This window comes from Purpureocillium lilacinum, assembly GCF_023168085.1.
Source record: "Purpureocillium lilacinum CBS 284.36 DNA, scaffold_2, whole genome shotgun sequence".
NCBI lineage: Eukaryota > Fungi > Ascomycota > Sordariomycetes > Hypocreales > Ophiocordycipitaceae > Purpureocillium > Purpureocillium lilacinum.
The window spans coordinates 6,499,923-6,523,750 of record NW_027072112.1 but is presented as its reverse complement, the minus strand read 5'-3'; the positions used below and the strand labels follow the sequence as shown (position 1 = coordinate 6,523,750).

At 59.9% G+C, this 23,828-nt stretch overlaps 8 protein-coding genes across 8 annotated transcripts; 4 read left to right on the top strand and 4 right to left on the bottom strand.

Annotated features, from left to right (window-relative positions):
- Nucleotides 1-28: 28 nt before the first annotated feature.
- Nucleotides 29-462, top strand: PLICBS_003765 (uncharacterized protein; the record flags this gene model as incomplete). Its single annotated transcript, XM_018323543.2, has 2 exons — nt 29-141; nt 195-462. The coding sequence occupies 2 exons, from the start codon at nt 29-31 to the stop codon at nt 460-462; spliced, it is 381 nt and encodes a 126-aa protein (XP_018178774.2).
- Nucleotides 463-563: 101 nt separating this feature from the next.
- Nucleotides 564-3,574, bottom strand: PLICBS_003764 (uncharacterized protein; the record flags this gene model as incomplete). The annotated part of the gene is made up of 2 exons (XM_018323542.2): nt 564-1,308; nt 1,359-3,574. 2 exons carry the CDS (start codon nt 3,572-3,574, stop codon nt 564-566), a joined length of 2,961 nt encoding a protein of 986 aa, XP_018178773.2.
- Nucleotides 3,575-3,947: 373 nt separating this feature from the next.
- On the bottom strand, nt 3,948-4,880 carry PLICBS_003763 (uncharacterized protein; the record flags this gene model as incomplete). The annotated part of the gene is made up of 1 exon (XM_018323541.2): nt 3,948-4,880. One exon carries the CDS (start codon nt 4,878-4,880, stop codon nt 3,948-3,950), a length of 933 nt encoding a protein of 310 aa, XP_018178772.1.
- Nucleotides 4,881-5,547: 667 nt separating this feature from the next.
- Nucleotides 5,548-6,455, bottom strand: PLICBS_003762 (uncharacterized protein; the record flags this gene model as incomplete). The annotated part of the gene is made up of 2 exons (XM_018323540.2): nt 5,548-6,217; nt 6,268-6,455. 2 exons carry the CDS (start codon nt 6,453-6,455, stop codon nt 5,548-5,550), a joined length of 858 nt encoding a protein of 285 aa, XP_018178771.1.
- A 438-nt stretch (nt 6,456-6,893) lies between these two features.
- On the top strand, nt 6,894-7,245 carry PLICBS_003761 (uncharacterized protein; the record flags this gene model as incomplete). The annotated part of the gene is made up of 2 exons (XM_065600289.1): nt 6,894-7,150; nt 7,212-7,245. 2 exons carry the CDS (start codon nt 6,894-6,896, stop codon nt 7,243-7,245), a joined length of 291 nt encoding a protein of 96 aa, XP_065456361.1.
- A 2,615-nt stretch (nt 7,246-9,860) lies between these two features.
- PLICBS_003760 (uncharacterized protein) lies at nt 9,861-11,871 on the bottom strand (the record flags this gene model as incomplete). Its single annotated transcript, XM_018323537.2, has 2 exons — nt 9,861-11,706; nt 11,771-11,871. 2 exons carry the CDS (start codon nt 11,869-11,871, stop codon nt 9,861-9,863), a joined length of 1,947 nt encoding a protein of 648 aa, XP_018178768.2.
- A 635-nt stretch (nt 11,872-12,506) lies between these two features.
- PLICBS_003759 (uncharacterized protein) lies at nt 12,507-14,186 on the top strand (the record flags this gene model as incomplete). Its single annotated transcript, XM_018323536.2, has 3 exons — nt 12,507-12,591; nt 12,652-13,912; nt 13,973-14,186. 3 exons carry the CDS (start codon nt 12,507-12,509, stop codon nt 14,184-14,186), a joined length of 1,560 nt encoding a protein of 519 aa, XP_018178767.1.
- A 1,783-nt stretch (nt 14,187-15,969) lies between these two features.
- Nucleotides 15,970-18,386, top strand: PLICBS_003758 (uncharacterized protein; the record flags this gene model as incomplete). Its single annotated transcript, XM_018323535.2, has 6 exons — nt 15,970-16,253; nt 16,345-16,510; nt 16,593-16,688; nt 16,792-17,498; nt 17,618-17,947; nt 18,059-18,386. The coding sequence occupies 6 exons, from the start codon at nt 15,970-15,972 to the stop codon at nt 18,384-18,386; spliced, it is 1,911 nt and encodes a 636-aa protein (XP_018178766.2).
- Between the last annotated feature and the right edge of the window lie 5,442 nt (nt 18,387-23,828).

Here is a 23,828-nt window from a genome sequence, read left to right as displayed (position 1 = left end):
GCTACATCAAGACAAACCCAATGCCACCATGAGCCAGGAACAGGGCATAAAACTCCATCACCAGCCGCACGACGCGGGCTACCGTCTCATCGAGCTGCCCCCGGAGCTCGAGTCGCTGCTCGAATCTGAAGCCGCCCCGGTGTAAGTGTTATGCGACTCGGTGCAGATGAGCTTTCAGATCCTGACACCCGCAGCCTCACCCTCGAGTCAGCAGACTCCTCCGCGGTGCTCAAGACGGCCGACAAGTCGTACGCGATGCGCCAGAAGAACACTTCAAACGCGCTCTTTTTGCTCTCGCCGGCGACGTCGCCCTCCGACCCCCAGCCATGCCTATCCATCATCTCGACTATACACGAGACGGTCGAGCTCGACGCCGTTTCCGAGTCTCCCATTAGCAGGGCCCCGCTCAAGGATACGGGCAGCAAGGGAAAGTGGCATGAGAGATTTGGGAAGAACCGATAGCCTTGACGACTGGTCTCACTTGGCAAGTAGACCTAACGAAGCTATACAAGTCCATGAGCATCTATTTTAAATCCCATTCCTTGATATGTGGTGTTACAGCCTTATTTGTCATCATCATCATCGGGGTTGACCCATTCATCACCCTCGTCTTCGTCTTCGTCCTCGGACACAACCCTCTTTCTCGCCCTCGGTCGGCCTCTTGCAGGCTGTCTTCGCGGAGGCTTCTTCTTCTCGGACGTGTCTTGCTCTTCCTCCACTTCTTTGTCCTGTGTCGATGAATGTCTGACCTCGTGCCGGTGGTCCTCCATGATGAGTCCATCATCCACTGGTTCCTCTCCATCTTCATCACCAACCGGGAAGAAACTCGACGTTTGATGAGCACCCTCTTCCTCGCCTTCCTCTTCGTATCCTTCAGGTAAGAAACCGCCCGCCATCTCTTCATCATGATGGTCCGCCAATGGCTCATGCTGCGGAACGCCGCCCTTGTGCGCAAAAACCGACACACTGTCGTCGATGTCGCCGTACTCCTGGCGAATGCGTTGTACGATTCGCAGGCCCATTATAAACTTGCGCCACTGTTTCAGCGATGCGGTGCGTCGCTTTTCGTCTTCCTTTCTGCGCCGCTCGGCTTCGTCCTTTTCCAGCTCAGCCATGACCTGGTCGTGGTACTCTTCGGCGATGACGACGCCCTGTATCACAGGCACTGCCATGCGATGCCCAAACTCGAAGTCGACGACGGCCTCGGCGTAGTCGATCTGCAGCCGCTTGCAGACACGAATCGCACCCCGGAACGGCACGTGGACCGCGCCTTTGGGGCACATGTGTTCGGCAAATAAATCAATGTTACTGCGTGATGGTAAGCACGGGTCTTGGAAGCAATGCAGGCAATGGCGTACCCATATTCGTTCTTCGGGATGATGCCATCCTTGATCGGAGGCGGGATGATCCAGTCGGTCTGCTCAAAGCTGTACAGCCCCTGCAGGACCTTTTCACCAGTGGCTGCCTCCGCCTCCAGAATCACCCGCTTCCGGTTCAAGGTGGCGGCCCGATAGGGAACCCTCTTCAGTGGCTGCTCACCAGGCAGCGGGGCTCGGCCCTGCTTGTGCCATGTTTCGGCGCTCTTGACGTTGACAACGTCTGCGCGGAGAAACACGTCCAAATCCTCGACTTTTCCGCCTTTGATCTTGTTCATGAACTTCTTGGCAGGCACTGCGCCAGGCTTGAGAGCCTCTTCTCGCTTGAGATGTCTCTCCAGCACAAATTCCTTGGACTGCTTGTAATACTGCAAGGTTTCCTGGCCTTCCTTGACTTCTTTCTTTTCGGGCTTGGAGGGCTTCAGGTCCGTCGTGTCCTCTTGGTCATCGATTTCAGTGAGAGGTCGTTTCCTGTCCCCTCGTCTATACCCTGACATAGCGGTCTTAAACCAGTCATACATCTCGTACCGCTTAACCTTGCCATGGCGGTTATAGATTGGAACCTTTTCAGGGGACATACGCACACCCTTGGTCCGACCAGGCATCATCTGCCGTTTTAGGTATCGCACCGTAACGTCCTTGGCCGTGCCGTCAGGGGAGAATCCGACGATGTAAGCCATAATTTGCCGGGCCCTATCCGCTTTGGCCCCTCGCGGTTCGAATGACTCAACCAGGTCGCGGTTTGTTGCAATAGTGCCTTTGACGGGATCGACCGGCAGATACTTGGTGGTGACCGGAGACAGCACCTCAGTCCAGTAGTGGGAGAACTCCAGGTCGTTGTCAAACTTCTTTGATGGGCGTACGTTCTTGGGCGTAATTTCAACCTCCACAACGGACTCGTCGTCGGTGTCCATGTATTCCAGCTTGAGGTTGTCGTCGGAGTCTTCCGACTTGACTTTGTCAGAGGATCGCGTCTTTCGCGACTTGCCGGCAGTCGCTTGTTGCCCCTTTTTGGAGGCATTGGAGCCGTTCGCCTTTGGCTTCTTTGGTGTCTTCTTGGCTGTGGACACTTCCTCGGCTAGTTTGTCTTCTTTCTCTGGGTCAGCATCTTCCAGCTTGTTCCACCCGAAGCCGAGGCACTGCAAATTAGCAACCATGCGCGCTTCAATTCCCAGTCCGCGTAAGAGGGCGGTGAATAGCTGTGCTCCGACGTCGCGACTGCCTTGGCAATCGAGCGCGCACTGGCGTAATGACTCTAGATTGAGTATCCTCTCCCCGTACCTCGCCGTGTCTTCGGGGTCCGCTTTGTATCCTTTGGTGAGGCGATCCAGTCGCTCCAGTTCCATGTAGCCCCATTTCCGCAAGCCAGGCGCGGTGACCCGGAAACGCTGCTTCCACCAGGACACCAGCGTCTGCATCAGCCGAAAGAGCGGGTCGCCGTGGCTCATGTCCACGGCGCCCTCCTCTAGCTTCGTCGCGTCCGAGCCCCAGTCCCGAGACTCGCGGTCCGCCGGGCCCTTTCGTTTTCCCTTGCCCTTTGATCGTTCTTTGACCGGCGGCTTGGCCTTTGCTGGAGGAGGGGCTTTGACGAGACCAGAGTTGCGCCTCCATCGCTCGACCTCGTCCCAAAGTCTGGGAGAGACGTGCGACACCATGATGGCTTGAAGTTCGGTATCGCAGAGCCAGGAGTTTCGCACGGCGTTGTGCCAGAGCAGTGACATGACGTGGACGCAGTGTGTCGCATTGCGGACTTTTCGCTCGCGCTTCGTGGGCCCCTTCTTTTCGCCAAAAGGGTTCGTGAGCGAGATGCGAGTGTCTTTGTTGAGCGTCAGTTCCAGGTCACCGGAAACTGCCGGCACAGCCGTCGACGACACGGCCGGCGCCTCCACGTCTTCGAACTCGATGTCGTCTTCATCGTCGGATTCCTCGAGTCTCGGGCGCTTCGCCGCCGGAATATCTTCAAACTCTTGGTCTGATAATGACGTTAAAGAGCTGTCGCTATCGTCCTCGTCAAAGCCTGGCGCAATTGAGCCGGATTGCCTTGAGGACAAAGGGGTCGCGGTGGCATCGAGGTCGTCGTATAACGTGGCCTTCCGCCGACTCGAGCCGGGCGGTTTCCCCTTTGCGCTGGCGCTGTTCTTGCTCTGCTCAGGCACCGGCGACTCGCGCAGCCGCTTTCGCGGCACGTGGGGAGGCATGGCGTTGCGCGAACGCCACGGAGCACATGTTGCATGGGGGACTGATGTGAACGCAGGGCGCTCCCGCTCCCGTTCTGCGTCATTGAGTCGCGAGCCAACACGAAAGCACGTGACCTCTTAAGCTCGGGTTCGGATGCTACCCTGAACTATGCGACGCGTGTATAAGTTCAAGAACAATGCTTCCTTTGGCCAGTTGCAATTGCTATCTGTTGTATCACAAGCCAACTAAGAAGATGCCAGTTATATATGATGTCTTATTCATGCAATCGTAATAATGCTGGCTTGTTATGCCTCTATCGTATGGGTATCCATGCTCAACTCCGAGTCATGACCATCGCTTCCCACCGCCTTCCCGCTAAACTCCAGCAAACACTCACGGCTCTATCAAACTCGGCGGCGGTCCAACGCCCCTAAGTAGAATCACCGTGTTGCCACTTTGTAGTGACGAGCCAATCTTCTCGTTAAACTCGAGCAGCCGTCCGCCTTCGACATGGAAGACGCGTAGCTTGTCCCTCTCGTCGGAGCTCTTGTTGTTCATGTTCTGCACCTGCAGCTGCTGCGCCGCGTCGTCGAGTAGCCGCCCGACGACCCAGTCCTTGGAGAAGAAGAACTCGCCCTTGGGCAGCTTGGCCTTGGCCGTCTCCGCCTCGGCCTCGACGTACAGGTAGATACGCTTCTCCTCGGCAATGTCCTTGCGCCCCTTGGCCGTCTTCTTGAGCTTGGCCGTAGCCGCGACACGTGCTGCCGTGGAGCTAGGCTTAGGTTTCGGCAGGGCGCGTTCGGCCTGCTCGCGCTTGGCCGAGCCCCATGCGCGCAGCTTGTCGAGCGCGGATCTCGTCTTTTGCGCGACGGCGTCGATCTGCGGCGACGGACGGGCCCCGATTGGCACAAGGTTCTTGCAGTTGTGGTCCTCCTTTAAGCGATGCTTGAGGCAGTAGTCGCGGTTGCACGTGTCGCAGTGGACTCCTGGCGTGAGCGACGTGCCGACGACCGTCTTACAGTCGGGCGACGCGCAGGGCTTTTGGGAGACACGGTCTCGCAGCGTCTTGCCCTGGCCGATGGACGGCTTGGCGAGCTCGGCCTGTCGCTTGCGCTGCGCCCAGGCGCCCGGGTTGGCGCACTTGTGACCCGACTCAGTGCGGTGGTCGAGGCAGAAGGTCTTGCCGCATGACTGGCAGAGGAAGGGGAGGAAGTCGAGCTGGTTGCAGTACTCGTACTGGCAGTGCTTGCCGACGAGGGTGGCGTCTGTCTTGTCGCGCATGACGTAGCTGGTGTCGTCGACGTCTGAATTCGAAGAGGACGCCATGATGGACTGCGAGAGGTCGAATCCGTTTTATCCCTCGTCGTAGCCCGTAGATGCGCAGGCAGTGCAGCGTCGTCAGTGCTGGCCGGCTGTGGCGGTTGCTGCGCGAGGCGGCGAAGCCTGGAACCGTCTGGAAGTCTCCCACGCTTACGCAGGCTCCGGCGTTGTCGGCGGCGAGCTCACAGCGCGCAAAGGCCGAGAGGGGCCGTTAAAACCGGGCGCAGTGCCGCAAGCCGCAGTGCTCGTGCCCAAATGAGCGGTTCGAAGCTTATTTTAGGTTGTCAGTAGGGAGCAATGCTGAGTGCAGATTGAGGCGGGTGAGATGAGAGTCGAGGCCGCCTATCGCGGGGCAACGACGTGGAGCGCTCAGGAGACCGACCCCTCCCCTCACAGGGGCCCGCGCACTGGCCAAGCCACACAGGCAGCGCTGGAACCAGAACATGAAGCAATGGAAGCTGGAGCCCAGGGCGATGTGCCCCGTGGCCGCCAAGATAGCGTATCCACCCATGATCCCCATGAACCATATCGTCGTATGTTTTGCATCATGAGCTACAGAGGGGTCCTGGTCTCCATACCGAGTGAAAAGAGTCGAGCGTCTTGCGCCTTGGACGCCAGCAGAATCTACATTTACACACACACACACACACAAACAAACTCCTCGACGCCCAGCCTACTCGTCCTTGATCACCTTCTGGTTCAGCACCCTTTCTCGCCCCGTCCTGGGCGCGTCTCCTACGGCCTGTTTGCCGCCAAACGTCTCGAAGCCTCGATGGAAGGCCCACTCGACCGCGTGCTCGACTGGCTCGTCAAACATGGCTGGCAGGAAAGGCACAATCGCCAGGCCAAGCCCAATGGGCGCCCACGTGCGCAAAGTCACGTTCTTGACGTTCTTCATCGCCCGTCCCGAATACCGCACCACGCTGTGGATCGTGAATGCCGGCAGACCCATGCTCGCTACGCTCTGAAAGATGCCTCGTTGCACCATGACGGTCCGCCAGTCCTCGAGGGGCGACACACTCCCGGGCTTCGCATCCTCGGGCGCTGGACTTTCCGCCGGCAGTCCAGTCACCTTCTCTTGATGCGGCGTGAGCTGCAGCTGCGGGTTGAGGATACGCTGATTGTGCCAGTACGCTTTATAGCCCTCGTACGAAACGTCGCCGAGGATGTACATCCACGAGATGCCGTACGCCGTCCGCACCATGTAGGGGTGCGCCACCGGCCGGAACGACTCGCCAATGTCCGACGTATACGCAACGTAGCGGTGCGCTGAGAGTAGGATCGTTCGTAGTCGTGTGGCGTAGGCGGCATAGCGAAGGTTGGTGTCGGTGGACGGGCGAGCGCTGCAGGCGTCAGTTAAATGCGCCGTGGCACAGTATGTCGGAGCACTCACTATCCCTCGCGCAGGTCTTCATAGAGCCTGCCATCCTCATCGGCTTTGTCGACAATCTTTTGAAGCCCCTTGGGAAGACGTTCCCTCGGGGGCAGCTTGTGCGGATCGAAGGAGGAGCTGGCTGACGTGCTATTGTCCTGAGCCTGCTCAGGCTTGGGCTCCTCCTTGGACTTGCCCCACCAAGGCATTGTGATGTAGCAGTAGCTGGAGATGTCTTTGGAGATGGGCAACGGGTCGCTGTCGATGTAGAATCGCCTACGACGTGGCGAGGAGATCGAGGCAGCTGGGGGGTGGCTGCTGGTGCGGGAGCATCGGGCTTCGGGAACAGCCGCGAGCGCGGGACAGGTCGCTGTGAGCCTGTGACGTCGGCAGCGCTACAATCTACAAGTCGTGCTAAGTTGCTTACCCTACAGCTGGGGCAGCGCTCCACCAACCCCGGCCGAATTATACCCGCTCCACCCGGCTGTTTTTCGGCCTGCAATTCCAGGCACTGGAGTCGCTCGGGGCGGAATTTGAGATTGAGAGCTCTCCCGCGACCCTCGTCAACAGAGTCAACCTCGTCGCATCAATAACCCCCCGCCAACCCACTTCCTCCGATCCTCCACACCGAGACTCAATCGATCACGATGGCCGGTGTCGCCTACTACAACGTTGCGGGCATGCGCCTCGGCAGCCACCACGTCCGTTGCCTCTCCTCGCCGGCTCGCCGGATGTCGACGGCTCCCAAGCACGAGACTGACGAATCGTCGCAGATTGCCATGGGCTGGCTCGCTACCCTCTTCGGCGGCACCTACTACGCCATGTCTGGTCCCAAGAAGGCTGCAGCTGACAAGGTCACCCCTCCGATCAACGCCTCGAGCTCCGACGAGGCCGACTTCATCAAGTGCGTGATTTCGACATCCCGACGGCCATTGCGTCGAGGCGGATTGCTGACAAGCCGACAGGAAGTTTATGGAGGAGCAGGAGAAGAAGCAGTAAGCGGGGAACGCGAGGCAACGAGGTGGCCGTTGTACGACACGACCGGTGTACATATAGAAGCATGTGGCGATCTGCTCGCTCAATACAGAGGACCTGGCGGTCCAGGCATTGACTAGATTTGACGTGGCCACAGAAGTGTCTGTTGAATTGAAAGCAACGCGGTGTCTTTGGGGCTTGAGCGACATCAGATTCCATACCAAATGCATGGCTCCAAATGTGCGTGAGGCGGACTCTGCTGCTTGCGCCTCGACAACTCTCAGTGGCTGTCAGCCAATGATGGCTGCTTTTACCCACTCTCACACGGTATTGCATCGTGTACCCGAGAATCTGTGTCCACTACGCCAGGTTTGGCCTCCTCACGACATGTCCCATGACTCCGTGACGCGGTAGACCATTGCGCTACAGGACACTAGGCAGCCAGTCAAGCCATTGACCGGTAGCAATGCCCTTCCATAGAATCTTGGGAAGACCCCTGAGAAAACCGCCAACTTATGCAGCAGAGTAGTTTGGGCAGCTGTCGTTGACCAACTATCCGTCTCATCCCCGGAAGCTGTTGGGCGGGTGTTGGCTTAGTGTTCTCGTGTCTTGAACTGTGCCAAACTCCCCCCATAGAACCACTCGGACAGATACGCTAGCAAAGTCAATTGCATACGGTTCCCTGACAAGCGGAATACATTCCTCCAGTCTTTATCGAACATGCCTCGCAATCGAATAATCCAAATGCGCAAGGGGCGCATTCCGATCGAGTTAGCCGACCCGACATGTTACAGCCGAGTTTATGCCTGTGCAAGACACACAGTCACGTGATACCACTCTCCAACTCTGCAAAACTAGCCCAGCCACCCCCCACCTTCGCCCACCTCCCCCAAGCGTAGCTCATCGGCGCGTCCTCCTTAATCGAAACAATCCCACCTCGCGTCGTTCGGATACAACGATTACATCCGCTAGAGCAGCAACCCCCCCAGGGAAGGACCCCCGCCGTGGGTATCATCTAAAGGAGAGTCCGAGTATACGGCCTAATGCCATGACGGATGTCACGACGGACCCGGCGCTCGTCGCCGCCACCGCCGCGGCGTCTTCCGCCAGCACGAACAGCCCCAAGGAGCGGCATTCGCTGACCCTCGACCAGCGTCGCGCCCTGCGTCGCTGGGCCGGGGCGCAGCCGGTCCGGCCTTCCCATAAAGCATGCATCGAGTGGTTCTGGGCCCAGTACGGCCAGCAGATCAGCCAGTCGACCGTCTCGCACTCCCTCTCCCCCAAGTACTCGCGCCTCGACGGCGACAATCCTCAGCTGTCGGGCTCGCGTCTGCGCTTCGGCAACTGGCCCGACGTCGAGAAGCTCGTCCTCCTGTGGTACCAGCAGGTTCAGGCATCTGGCCGGCAGCCCACCAACGAGGAACTTGGCGACAAAGCAAAGTCCATCTTCGGGCAGCTACCGCGCTACAAAGACGAGAGCGCTCCCGAGTTCTCCCCCGGCTGGATTCACCGGTTCAAGAAGCGATACGGCCTGCTCGTCAGGAGGCAGCGGCGCCATGGCGACGACGCCATCGACCCGGCCGAGGACATCGAGTACCTGGCAGACTGCGTGCCGCGCGTCATGGCCATCCACCCCGATACGAACCCTTCCGCTATCAAGGAGCAGGTCTTGCGCGTCGTCGGCGTCGAGGCCACACTCAACACCTGCGCGCTCGTCCGCGACGAGGTCGTTCGCAGATTGGGCGGTGCCTCCTCGCACGCGCACGTTGCACCTCCCATGACGCACCTTCCCCCGCCGCCCGATCCGCCGACACCGCCGCCTCCGCCACCGCAGGACCAGCCGATGTATGCAGAGGACGACCCGGAGGTGGTTTTGCAGAACGCACTCCGCCAGCTGCAGCAGGAAGAACAGGCCGCCGAAGAGCAGGCTGCCGCGGTACGCGAGGAGCGCGAGCGCCAGGAGAGAGGCGTGGGCATGCAGGTCCCGCCCCCGCAGACCATGATGTCTACCCCTGGCCCCGGCAGGGCATCGTCTTCAGACCCGCGATATGCCACGCCTGGGCATGATATGGGCACTGACCTGACTCTCACGCCGATCCATTCCGACGGCCCCGTCTCCAGCCATGAACGCCCGCTGCGCTGCCCATTCTGCGTTAACCAGCGCATGTTGCGCACCATTAAGGAGGCAGTCGAGCACATGTCCACGCATGTCGTCGTCTGAGAGAGCCACATCAGCCGCTATGGCTGAGCCCTTGCACCATGAGACGACGGCACGGCGTGTTGAGGCGGGTGAGACGTTTTTCGGGTTACAGTAGGTGTTTGAGCACAAGGGCATGGCGCTACTGGAGTTACTGGGAGGTGTTGGAGCACATTGCAATTTGGTACAGCCATGAAGTGATTAGGCATTCGCCTGGACTCGGCCCTGACGGGCACCACATGGGGTGCGCATCCTCAGGACCTTTGTATTCACGGCGGAGTTCCGGTTGGACGATACGAGGCCAGCATACCTCTGGTCATTTAATGATAACATGTTTGACATGCTCCCATTTGTTATCTGTGTTGATGCGAAACACGGGATGGCGTGTACTCCACGTCTCCCGGTTGAAATGTCACCCGCTCCGCGTATGCCTTGTAGTCGTCTATATGAAGCCGCTGTCCTTGAGCGACCGTATAACGGCCTCGGCCTCCATCTGCTGATGGCTCTTGGGCGGCCGCACGTCCCCCGTGTCGATGTAATTCTTCCAAAACTTGAGCCCCTCAATGCCCTCCTCGCGGCACAGCGCGCCGTGCTCCTCCGCCATGAGCAGCTCCTCCTCGGCGACGCCGATGCTCCACCCGAAACGCTCGGCCGTCTCCTGCGCCGTGACGCCGCGCCCGAACTCGCGCCACTCCCACGGCACGTCGCGTTCGGGCGGGAATTCGTGCAGATCCTGCAACCAGGACAGCAGCGCCCGGATGGTCGTCTGGTCGGTACGGTCGCGGCCCTGCACCACCATGACGCCGCTGCGAAAGGTGCGCAGTCGGACGGGCAGCTTGAGGCTCTCCCACAGGCGGGCGGCCTTCTCGAAGTCCATGGGGCTGACGAGCTCGACGCCGCCCCGCGCCCGGTTGAACATGGCCCACAAGTCGACGAGCGTGATGATGCCGCCCGCCTTCTTCAGGACGCCTCTCGAGTCATCGGCTAGGAACTCGGCCATGTTGCGAGCCAGCTCAGACAGGTACAGCGACTCCGAGCTGCCGCCTCCGACGATGTCCTTTGTCGTCACCAAGCCGAGTTGGCTTGCGGACTCGGCCAAGATGGCGTTTTCCTCGGCAGACACGCCGCCATTTGCACCGCTCTGCCGGGCAAACCGCTCCGCCAAGGCGATCACCTCCTTGGCAGAGGCCATCAGTGCTTCCAGATCCTCGAATGCGCTGCCAATGAGCAGCTCGTTGTTCTTACGCATGTTGAGTCCAAGCTGCTCCAGGCCCGCGATGCCAGCCGTCTTCGTCCTGGGGCTGAATTGTCCGTGGGCTGACCCGTTGCTGAGAGGCTCGTCTATGATGCGGCCACCCCGCGGCGCTGGCGGCGCGTTTTGAAGTAGCCATTTGCGCTGTGTCATGGCACCTTTGAGCCGCTCGTGAAATATCTTTTCGCCACCGCCCCGGAAGGAAATCTTGACACTGTCGGAAACGTCAATGCCTCCCCGCCCATTCCTGCTTTTCGAATCTAGAACCGGTCCGGGAGACTGTGTTCTTATCTCATCAACGGGCTGCCCCGAGGGAAGGGTGGAGACATTTCGGGATACCAGAGATGCTCCACACATCTCGCAGGCCAGGAGAGACGGGTGGTTTGAAAAGGTACACCGCGGGCACTGAAACGAGGCACCGGATTCTGCACTGGGTCTTGCGCTGCCTTCCATTATTGACGGGAGAATGTTGCTTGGCGTCGGCTGCAAGACGCTGTCCGTGGACATGGGTCGCAGTGCAAGGCTGGGCGAGCCCTGGGCTGGGGGCGCAGGGGTTGGCCGGTTGCTGGCGTTGGTGATGGCCGCCTTCAGAACATGTGAGAGCGTGGGCTTGATGCCGCATGCCAGGCACGGCGGCAGCGGTGTATGGGCATTGGCGGCTTGCGGGTCAAAGTTCACTGGGATCGGGTTCGAGAAGCTGCAGATGGTGCAAACCCATGTTGCCGTCGTGATAGGAGGCGGCTCCGTCGGTGGTCGATACGCGCTGTCTCTGCGTGCCGGTGACGCAGAGTCCGTCCTTGACGGCGAGGCCGCGTTGGATAAAGCCCGCCCATGAAGTGATGAGCGCTTAGACGGCTTCGGGACGATGGTCACTTTGGGTGAGGACTTGAGGAAGCCGGCGTAGAACTCGTATCGGTCAACCTCTTTGAGCTCCAGCGCAACCGAGTTGGCGCGAGGCTCGAGCTTGTCGACGTAGCATATTCGATGTGAAGTCAGGTAGACCTGGCCGTTCTGCTGGTTCGGAAGCTTGTATTTGCTACGCACGCGACGTTAGCCGATGTTGACATAGGCGCACTTGCGGGGGTTTGTGCGCAACATACCCCTCGTAGAGGCCGACGTTGTCTTGCACGAACAACAGCACCTCATCTGGTAGGTAGGAAGGCCGCAGCGCGGTAGTCAGGTCGATGTGTTTTAAAAACATTCGTCATGTCGGAGCGAACGCGCGTCAGATGGGAGATGTAGGGCCGTCAATCCGCGGCGGGGAAGCACATTAGACGTGGCATCGATGAGGCGCCGAGGGATTGCGCGACCGATGGGTGCGTCTAATAGATGTGCGGCGCGTGGCAGGTCGTGAAGCTGAAGCTGAAACGGATTGCAACGGGTCTCCGGTCTAGAGGAATAGTGGTGTGGCTGCGTCCTCGATATCGTCACCGTTGTAGAAGCCATGCATCCTCTGTCGCTGGTCGTTGAGGCGCCTGGCCCCGCCATGAGATAAGGCGCCCACCCCTGCGCGACCAGTGAAGCCACCTATAGTGGGGCCGCATCTTGGGTACTTATTAACCGAAGATTGACCGCTCTAGAGTCACGGGACCGGATTGTGCCACCGCCGCCCGACTCAGCCCTGACAAACAGTATGCCCGCTCCTCAATCTGCTCCCTCAACTTTTCGTAACCACACAACCACCGACATCATCACCGCCATCGTCACCGCCATCACGACAACCCGGCATCTCGCCCGCGAGCCTTTTGCATCTCCCGCAACACCGAACAAGGCTCGATCCTGTGACGGCCATCCTCGTAAATCACTAACCTCTGTCCTGGCAGCCCGCTCGCCAAGATGATGCCCGGGTGGCCAGCGGCTGCCCAGCAAGCGCCGGGCGTCCCTCAACCATCCACGCCCGCGTCGTATGCGTATCCATCCAGTGCGTCTTCCTGCTTGTTGCCATTATCGCCGCGGAATGCAGCTGCTAACATGAAGACAGATCCAGCCTATGTTCCCGTCCAAGTTCGCCAGGGCTTTGGCCACTTCCCAGCCCCAGTTCCTCCACCGTTTACCGGCTACGCGCCCCCACCCCCTCCCGCCGCCGCCGCTCTCCAGCAGCCTCCTCCAGCCCCGCCAGCTGCATCACAACAGCCCAAAGGAAAGACCGACTGGCCCGAGTCTGTTCGACGCTATGTTCAACGCTCCTTCCTGCCACAAAATGAAGACCCGACGGTTCCCCGTGCAGAAGTAGAGAACAAGCTGAAGGAAACTATCGGCGTGGCCAAGGAGAACGGCACCCTGTATACGATTGACTGGGACAACACCCCCCTACCCCAGGCCCTTGTCAAGGCCGAGCGTGACGCGCGCTCCAAGGGCGACGCCGTGTCCGGATCGTCAGCATCCGGAACTCTCAAGTCCAAGAAGAGAAAGTCGTCTGAATATGCCGAGGGAGACGGGCCCAAGTCGCCGTGGCGCACTGCTAACCTTCGTGGGTCACTCGAGGACCGCGTCTCATACCCGGCCAACGACAAGCGTCTTGCGACAGAAACCTCGGCGAAACAAAGTAAGTTTTCGAAGGACGCGGCCAGCAAGCGGAAACGCCGCTTCGAAAGCGAGTACAAAGCCGTGTACCGCTCGCCAAGCCCAACGGCGCACTCGTCTGGACCCATCGTTGGAACCAGCGAGACGCTGGAGAAGCGGTACCTTCGCCTTACTGCTCCGCCCGTGGCGTCCAATGTTCGTCCCGAGAAGGTGCTCCGCCAGACGCTCGATCTTCTTAAGAAGAAGTGGCGCGATGAGGGTAACTACTCATACATCTGCGACCAGTTCAAGTCGATGCGCCAGGACTTGACGGTGCAACACATTAAGAATGATTTTACTGTTTCCGTCTACGAGATCCACGCCCGCATTGCCTTGGAGAAGGGGGACATCGGTGAGTATAACCAGTGCCAGACACAGCTTCGATCCCTCTACGGCCTCGGCCTCAAGGGCCACCCCCATGAGTTCAAGGCGTACCGCATCCTGTACTTCATCCACACCGCCAACCGCTCCGGGTTGAACGACATCTTGGCAGACTTAACCACAGCAGAGAAGGAGGAGCGCCCCATCAAGCACGCCCTGAACGTGCGGTCGGCGCTCGCCCTTGGCAACTATCACAAGTTTTTCCAGCTCTACCTGGACACCCCTAACATGGGCGCATATCTCATGGATATGTTTGTCGTGCGGGAGCGCCTTGCGGCCATGAGCAACATCTGCAAGAGGTAAGAGCTGCCCTCCCGGTGAAGCCGCGTGTCTATTTTTACGTACTGACTGTCTCGCAGTTACAAGCCCGATGTCAAGCTGCGCTTCATCACCGAGGAGCTTGCTTTCGAGTCGGATGCCGATGCTGCTCAGTTCATCATCGATCATCAAGGCCAGCATCTCCTCGAGGACCGTCAGGACCACATCGCGTTCCTGGCGGGCAAGGCCGGCTCTCTCTTTGAGAGTTTCCGGGCCACGGCCTTCAGCAAAGTCGACATCAAGGGGCAGATTTGAAGTTTGTCATCTCTCTCTCTTGGCCCCACCCCCTTTTTCCTTGTCTGGCTCGACATGATGCCGTTTTTCTCGCTGGACTCGGTCCACTTCGCGTAATGGGCGTTCGACAATGTGCTTTGATACCCGTGAACGACGGCTCCGCCTGCGACCGAGGCCGAGCCAGTGTCTGGTGGGCCTCGGCGGATGGCAGCCATGCAACAAAAGCAATTCTCCACGTCCACCGGGACGTGGCAATTTTGGGCTTGACCGGTCTGCGTGAATGAGCAGGTCGGCGGACATGAATATTAATACACAGCAACAGAGTACATGAGGGCATGGGGACGAGCGGGCGTCGACGATGACCGTAATGACACCATTCCGATTCGACACACGACACAATTCACCCCCAGTAGGGGCTCACGACGCCGAAGCATAGTTGAGGCATAGACGGTCGGCATAACTGGCGTATGGAGTTGTATTAGGCACGCGTTCTGCTTGGATGTAGCGAAGAATAGCCCAGCTAGAGCAGACAGTACTTCTTCAAATCAAATATGGCGATTGAGCAGAGCATTGGAGACCTGGCCGCCTGGTCAAATTCGCGTGGTGAAGATCATGCGTTCAATTTTCAATCGAACATTGCTGATGGAGCGAGGCAGTGTTCACGTGTGGGTGGGTTCGTCCTTGGCGATGCACTTGATCGGCCGTGGATCCGACGGCGGATGCCGAAAGGAAAGGCTTCGAGCTGCAACATGGGACCCAGGTGCAGCAGGTGACAACAAGGTATGTATGTATAGCCGACCACGGCCGTTGCGCAGTCAGGACGGGATGCTCCGCGGTGGCAAAGGTCCCCTCACCGTCAACAGGGTTGTCGTCTCGGTTCGCGAGGCGAGACGTCTCCGTAAGACGGAGGAACTTTGTCTTGAACGCAGACGGGCCCCGCCCGCACAGCGGGATGCAACGCCGTTTACGCATGGGTTCGGGTGGACCAGAGCCATCCAGGGTTCCATACACGAAAGATAGGTTGCTCCATGTGCAACACATCACCGGGATGAAGGGGAAAATCTAGACGGCCACGCGGCCGTGGGTTTCCACTTTGCACGAGCTGCCATTCTCGGCCATGAGCCGGGCCCAAGTCCCTCGTGGCGGGCGAGGCGAGAAAGAGACGGGGGGTCCCCGCCGCAACCCGACCAGCTGGGGAGCGAGTAGGCGTGCTGGCCCGAGGGACTTCCGACGGGGGGGAGTCCTGATCTGATGCGATGGGTGGGCAGAGATTAGATTGATAAAAATTTCTAGCGCTCTTCCCACCTTGTTGTTAACCATAAACCCTGGCTGGTCCCCGCTGCATGGCGTGGTGGGGATGGGAGGTGGGAGTGGCGCCCGCCAGACCTCACTCGCTGGAACTGAGGCGGGCACCTCCACTGGCAGTGCGGCCGGCCAAGGTCTCGCGGGCTAGCGGCCGTCCGGTCGGCCCATGTTCGTGTCGTTCCGTAGGTAGACCTGCCCCAGGGTGGTTCGTCTTCTCTCTTCAGGTTGAGTCTCTGGGGCGAGGGCGAGGGATATTTCGCCGTGCTGGCAGCTTGGCCGCCCGGTAGGTGGACCGTAGCCGCACCGCTGGGCGCGTGTAAGTCCGAAGGGACGGCAAGTGAGCAGGTGCTCAAGACGACTATAACACGAGTGTGACCCCCCCTTCCACCTGCGCAGGGGTCCGGCGTCCGGAAGAAAGTCTTCGTGTCCACGTCGAAGAAACGCGAAGACGATTTTCTGCTTTGCGCGGATCTCGTTGTTTTTGTGAGATTTCTCCATCATGGCAGCGGACGACGACCACGGCATCCGCCCGCAAGGCGGCGACAGTGCAGGCGAGCCGCACCACCAGCCCGCGGCCGCGGCCGTCGACGTTCCCGGCGAAAAGAAGAGCGCCGCCGTCGTCGACGTGGAAGAGGCGCGGCGGGATGGAGATGGGGGACCGGCCGGCGGCGGCGACGCCGTGTCCGTGTACAGCGAGTCGAGTCTCGTGCAGGCGGGCGTGCAAAAGGCCATGATCTTGAAGAAGGCGTGGTCGCGCACGACGCTGCTCATTGCCTTTACCAGGTCCGTGCGTTCGATCCCGATGTTATTCCTCTTTGTTTGGCTTTGGAGCTTCTGCCATTATTCCGTTACAAGTTGCTGATCAGGAGAGCAGCTTGTTCTTGACGACGCTCGTCATCACCTTCTCCGACTACTCGCACTCGGTGCTGCAGCCGTACGTCACGAGCGCATTCAAGAAGCACTCATTCATGAGCGCTGCGCACGTCGTCATCAACATTACCCGCATCGTGGCGTACCCGATCATTGCCAAGCTGAGCGATGTACGTAACACACTGATGGGAGGACGGCAGCAGAACGCTTCATCTTCGTACACGATGCTGACTCTGGAACCCAAAACTTCAGGTATTTGGCCGCGCCGAAATGTTTACCCTGTCCATCGTCTTCCAGACGCTGAGTTTCATCGTCTACGCCACGAGCGCCGACATTGGAGCCTACTTTGTGCGAACCCCCTTATTTCCAATCATCCCCTGAACGCGCCTGACGCCAACATGCCACGGCAATGGACGTGCAAACATGCTAACCCCTGATCTCATATAACCAGGCCGCAGGACTATTCGACGCAGTCGGATCCACGGGCTTCGGGCTCACGCAGCAAGTCTTCATCGCTGACGCCACCAACCTCATCAACCGCGCCTTCTGGTCCACGCTGCCCGAGTCCATCACCACCATTCCTGCCCTCTACCTTGGAAGCCTCATCGGCGAGGGCTTCCTGACCAAAGCCGGATGGCGGTGGTCCTACGGCGCGTGGGCCATCGTCGTGCCCGTCGTCGCCATCCCCCTGATCGCTACAATGGTCGTGCTGCAGCGCCGCGCCCGCCGTCATGGCCTCGTCGCCAAGTCCCTCGCCAGCGTCGCCGGCTGCGCGCCCGACAGTCCTGCGTGGAAGAAGGTCCTGCACCTCGTGTGGACGGAGATTGACCTGGCGGGACTGGTGCTGCTCGTCGCGGGGCTGTCTCTCATCCTCATCCCCGTGTCGTTGACAGGATCCTTTAACCCGGGACGCTGGCGCGAGGGCAGCTTCATCGCCATGCTCGTTGTCGGTGTCGTCTGCTTCTTGGCGTTCCTCGTCTGGGATATTCGCTACGCAAAGAAGCCCTACATTCCCGCGCACATGGCCAATCGCACCGTCATCGTCGCTTGTCTCATCCAGACGTTTGACTTCATGGAGTACAGCCTCTTCACCATTTTCTTCCCAAGCTATCTCCAGGTCGCCGGCCATTTCTCGCCGGCAAAAGCCACGCGGATTGAGTACGTGCATTCATCCATATTTAAGCCCACCTCCCCGCTCCTCCCTTTACCTGGCTCTGCGTGGGCACCACAACTGTGACAGGCAACTGGGGAGATGATGGACTGACACAGACGCATAGCAACTCGCTGCGAGTGGCATTCCAGATTTCTGGCCTCTTCGTCGCCGTGGGCATGAAGTACACCAAGAACGCGCACTACTGGGCACTCGCAGGCCCGCCGCTCGTCATCCTCGGACAGGGCATCATGATCTACCTGGTGGACATGGGCGACGGGCGGTACGGTAGTGAGGCCGCCTTCATCGCTTCCAAAGTCATCTCTGGCATAGGCCGCGCCCTCTGGCAGACGGCTGCGCAGGTTTCGGTCCAGGCCGTCGTATCACGCCAGGAGGTTGCCGTCGCGACGGGAATCTTCCAGGCCGCCAACAGCGTGGGCGCCGCCATCGGAACGAGGTGAGTGTTACTGCATAGCCCCCTTTGCCGCCCATCCGCTTGGTGAGAGATTGTAAAAGGGAGAATCTCTGTTGTCGACGGAACTCCTTGCTGACTTTCACTCCCAATTAGCATCTCTGGAGCCATCTGGCGCAACACCCTGCCCGACAAGCTCCTCAACTACCTCCCGGAAAAGGACAAGAAGAGCGCCCTGCAAATATTCCAGTCCATTGTCGTCGCGCAAAAGTACCCCGCGGGAACGCCTGCGCGCGCCGCCATCGACCAGAGCTACCGCGAGTCGCAGCGCATCCTGGGCATCGTCGCGACATGCATATGCGCGCCCAATGTCTTCATCATGTGGTTCATGCGCAACGTCAAGCTGGAGGAGGAGGACCGCAAGGACGAGGAGGGCGTGGAGCGGACTATTGCCAAGATTGAGAAGGCCAAGGAGAAGAAGTAGGAATAGACGTCATGGGAGATGATAAAATAATAGAAACACTGCTTGACCCTGATGCACAGACGCCATGGCCAGTTTATGAGCTGAAGAGATTGTCGAGCTTGGGTCTCGGACCTTTCATCATTGCGCGGGAAGGGAAATAGGAGAGAGCACCTAAAAAAAAAAAAGCTGCTGCTGCTGTATCGAATACCGCCCTTTATGGTCCTAGGCGACGAGGGAAGATCGAGGGCGAGGCGCCATAAGCGAACGAGCGTGGGCACGGACAGGATCCAGGATCGGAGGCATGGGTGATGCTCCTCAGGGGGCAAGGAGGGTGAGCGAAGGCGCCAGTACTATATCCCCGTCCCGTGAGCTTCTGTGGTTTATCGACAACAGCATTGCCTTGTCAACCCAGGGGAATGTTTGCGCGTTCTGGAGGCCACCAGCGTTGACACGATTCGTTCAATACCCCTTTGCCTTTGAGCTGCACGCGCAACGGATGGGCAGATGGAGGCCGCTACACCTGCCACAATGAAGCGCCAGTCTTCATCTCGCTGTATACCCACAGGGCATGGGAACCTTAGGAGATGTCGTCTTGGCTCCCTGATCGAAGCCTGTCAACAGCCCGCAGGCCGCATTGGGGGTCTGTCGCTTGCTGCGAGCGTGAGGGAGCCGTGTAAGCGCCAGCGACCCAATTGCATACTTGCAAGTCAACGACTGGTTTGAGCCGAAGAGCGATGCTATTTTAACAACGCACTTTTACACGGTCGTTGCAGTGCATACGCCTTCTTGGGTGTGAGATGGCTGCGATAGACACCTGCCTGCTATGTGACGCAGGTACAGGTGCCATACAGACCGCACAATGTCTGGCTGTATCCTGCCCTCGCGTGGGCCACTTGCATATCATTTGGCCCACGATGACGTCCTTCAACCTCGCATTGATTGGGCTCAAGGATATTAAAGGATGCTGAATCATGTTTTGACAGGATGCACGTTTGGCATGATGTCAGTCCCCAGCATCAAGAACCAGCCTCGGTTCCTCACTGGCAAGATAAAAAGCGATGTTGTAGGCGTCCATGTCCACATGGGCACGTGCCTACCAGATCTCTCCGTAGCGAGATAAGAATACCCGCAATGCCTTGTACAGCGAGATTAGAGACGTAACAAAGTCCCAGGCTCGGTCACGCGCAGACCTTTGTCCAGACGCAAACCGTTGAAGGTGCCGGGTGTCACTACGGCACAGCAACTAGCATAACTGATTGTCTTCCCCGTGGAGTCGTCTGTGGGACAGCGACGACGCATGACCGAACCCGGGGCTTGCATACGTACGTCATTTACGACGACTTAGTCAGAGCAATCACAGCACGGCCATCGATGTGTCAGTGACAAAGGCTGCGCCGCGGTGACGAAATGGATGCCAGATGTCACGAGGAACGCAGAGGCCCTCGGAACCCGGGGATTGTCAACGGCCTAACTGTGGAGCAGGCCTTGAAGTTCCCAGGCCCTGGCAAGAGACGCAGGAGAATGTTGACACAACGGTATACGATTAGAACTGCAAAGGAGCGCAAGATTCGGCTTCCTCTACTCGGCATGAGCTGCCATCCGGGAATGGCGGCAATTGCTAGCGAGGTGTGGTGAAACGCGGCATTGTGCTCGATTGTTTTTTGGCCCACGCTGTGGCGCAACGTGCCGTGCTCTCTTTTAGCGCTTGGACGACATCAGGGAGTGGGACGACGAGGCGGGATGCCGTGTCGCAACCGCGGAGTGTGGTGGGACGGAGGGTGTGCTCCCGGCTCGTAGTCAGCCGAAGCCGTTTGGCGCGATGAGCTCGCACCTACCGGTTGCTTCTGTGCCTGCATCAGACTTGCATTGTGCAGCTCTGCAAGCAGGGACTGGCGGCAAACGAGGGGATGTGGCAGGTACATGTATGGGAGGCCCAGCCCGACGGGTGATGATGGTGGCGCAATCTACGTGGGACGGGGGAGCCGGCGGCCTCACCTGGGCAGGTTGGGCTGGGCTGGGCTGGGCTGGGACGGGAGCATCGGATCGGTAACACAAGCGGAGGCGTGGGCGGTTGGGCGATCACAGTCTTGTCGATGAAGGAGAAGCAGGGGGTTGATGGATGCATCGATCGTCCAAGTCTCCAGGAGGGACGCGGGCGCGGCACATGGCATCCCCTGCCGGAGCCCCGCGTCGTCAATGCAATGCAGCCAGCGCCCGCTGCAGGCCCGGCGCGGGATCCCCGGGGCCGTTTCATGGGCATGCGAGCGCATGGATTGGCAGGGCCCATCCATGCCTTGCGGTGCTGTGGATGGATGCGTGGAGCGCGGGTGTGTGTGTGTGTGTGTGTGTGTGGTGGTGCGGCGACGTTTTTTTTTCTTTGCTCAAAGAAAGGGAAGGGAAGCGGTGCAAGGGCGATGGGCAAAAAGGTGGAGGGGAGAAGAAGCGCAGGGAGGGGGAGGGAGGGGCAGGCAGGCGGCCGGGCCACGGGGTGGGGCACGGATCTTGCACGGACCCGAAGGGGGGGGGGGGGGGGGGATAGAGAACCAACAAAGACGAGAGATGAGTGCCGTGTTATCGGTAGACAAACGGCGCATATGTAGGGCCAGTTCTCTGAGGCGGTTCACAGGGCGGGCGAATTCCAGGGCCAAGTTGTTTAGGGTTTCGTTAGGTTCTTCGGGCCCTGAAGCCGCCAAGATCCCAACTTGGCGTTCAACCTACGCAAGGCAAGCTCGAAGCTTACTGAAGCTGGGCGCTCATCGTCCGCTGTAAACCCGGGGCGCGGGACCCTGCAGCGTTCCAGCTCCAACCGTCCCCCACTCCCGTCGGGCTCGATAACGCGCGCGCTTGGCCCCTCGCGTCCGGCGCCGCTCTGGGCACGTCCTACATTGGGAACTGCAGACGGGTGCAAGTGTGATGAAGATGGCATCTGCGTGCTAAAGACGCAACTCACGCGCGCGCTCGCGCGCAAGGGAAACCGACGCAAAGCGGGCGGCGTGTTTCTTTTGCGTCAAATTCGACGGCGGCCGACAGCAGGGACCAACGGACGCCATGGCCCCGCCCCACGGGCGGGCGAACCTCAGGGGCAGTCAGGCGCTCCAGATGCTGGATCCATCAGTATTTACTGTAGCAGCAAGTGAGGTGGCCCGTTGCGCAACGAGATCCTGTTCGTAGCGTGGCGCGACGCCATCTACCTAGCGCCAGGCGCCGTTGCGCAGAGGCACCATGCAGCACCGCACAGCACGGCACGAGTCAATTTTGTGTCGCCATGCCCGCATAAAGGATGACACGGAATCGGCGCTCTCAATCATACGAGCGCAGAGCACGCGCGCAGAGATGCGCTCTCGGTGGCCAACGGTGTGTGTAGGCAATGCTAGATTATAGGCCACCGGCGCACGCGCCGCGACACCTTGTTGCTGCGCGACGGCAGTCCATAAGATCGTATCCATCCAAAGGGCAATGCGTGCCCAAGTGTTCCTGTGGCCACTCGCCCACGGACACCTCTGATTGAGTGCAGACGCGCAGCAGGACGTCCGACGACCGTTGCCCCCCCCGCCTGCCCCTGCACCGCTGGACGGCTTGGAGGGATGGAGTCGGATGGAGCCCGCCCCTCAGGGGCTTCCCCCCATGCGCCCGCCGCCAGCCTGGGACGCCCGCCAATTGGCGGCAGCGGGGTGGGCGTCATCCCAGGGCCGTGGGGTGCTGGAGCAGAAGGCGATGGAAGCTCCACTCTGGGCAAACCTGTCTTTGGATTCCTGGCGCACAGGGAGTGGAGGAGGGAGGCTTGGGAGGTGGCCTCTGCGCAGATGTGTTCGCGTTCGCCGCGGCGGTTCCAGGACCGCACGAGGCGAGGCGAGGTCTGGTCTGGTCTGATCTGGTCTGGCTCGGCCTCCAGCAGGTTTCCATTCCCGCCTGGGCGCTGGAGCGCCCCTTCCAGGTTCGATGTTGGCCGCGGCGAGGTGGTGCTACCTTAGTGCCAGAAGTGAAAGTTCCATAGGCCTGGGCTGGAGGCGCATTGCAGCAGCAACTGGAGCTGCGCGGAGCGGCCGCCCATCAGATGCCCAGGCGACAAAACCAACTTGATGGAAACCTTGGAAGACGCGTTGCCACAACCGCCATGCAGGCCGAGGCAAGCAAATACCAGGCAAGCCAGGCTCAGCTGCATTTGCCTGATATTGCCTGCAATGCACACGCCTGTCGCCCCAGCCCCGGCGGCCGCAACCACATGCTCGCACACACCCACTCGTCCCCCTACCAATTGCTACCAGCCGCCCGTCCACCGTCGGGCGCCCACCCACAGCCAGACGCACCATCCACCAGCATCCTCCACCACCACCACCGGGATTGGACCCCTGCTCCGGCTGGGCTGATGGACTGTGCGGCTGCTAAAAAGGACGGATGGGACCAACCTGGGTATCGGTAGCCAGCCAGCCAGCCAGCCAGCGTCGGGTCCTGTCACTGTGACCGACGGGAGGGCCAGCAGGCGCGGCGCCCGTACTGTAGTTGAAGGCGTTAGGTGCATGCTCATTATTCACTCCCCCTCTTTCGTCGTTTTTTCCACCTCTCCTCCCTGCCGCTCCAGTTGCTCCTCCATTCTGCCCATCGCCCGCCCACTCCCCCCGTTTGTCGTCGATTCTCGAGCATCGTCGCCGACGCCGCGCCTCCCGCCCTTCTTCCTCCTCCCCGCTCCTCCTCCTGCGTCCGCTCGCTCTCCCTCGCCAGCGACCGACCCCCCCCGACCGACCGACCGACCGACAGAGACAGAAGACGAGTCCAGGCCCCTCCCGACGACTGGCGACGGCAAATCGATCGAACCCCCTCCCTGCGAAAGCCCCGCCCCAGGGCTGACGGCACCGCCCCGAGGCATTTGTCGCAGGACAGGACGTTTGGTAGTCAGCCAGCTTCTGTGTTCGTGCCGTGGCCGGCTCTCTCCGCCTTCAGCTTCAGCACAACGCCAAAGGGGGATTGCGACCATTGCGCGTCGACGCTTCGCCGTTTCCCCATCGCCCGCGACCGAACGCCCACAAACGACGCACAAAACGGCTTGCGTCGCCCGCAGTCCGCAGCTCCCTTTCTTTGACGACGCCTCCGTGTCGACGCTGCCGCCACCCGTCCTCCTGCAACACCACCACGCCGGAGGCCGTCGCACAAGATGAAGGTTCGTTCGTTCGCTCGTTCGCATCCAGCTTACCATCCAACCCCTCCTATTGCCCCCCCCCTTTCTTGGTCGTCGCAGGACGGCGGGCGGCTCGCCATGTCCGTTCTGTCCGACTTGTCGTCGCCTGCCTCTGCCAAATGAATCGCGCGCGCAAGCACGGACGCGCCTGCGCTTTCTTTCTCGGCCGCCCCGGGTCTTTCTTGCATCATCACCACCCCCTCCCCGCACTGTTTCCCCAACCCACGACGTTTCGCTAGGCAACCTTCGCACCGCATGCATGCATGGTCGTTTCATCCAAGCTAACCGCC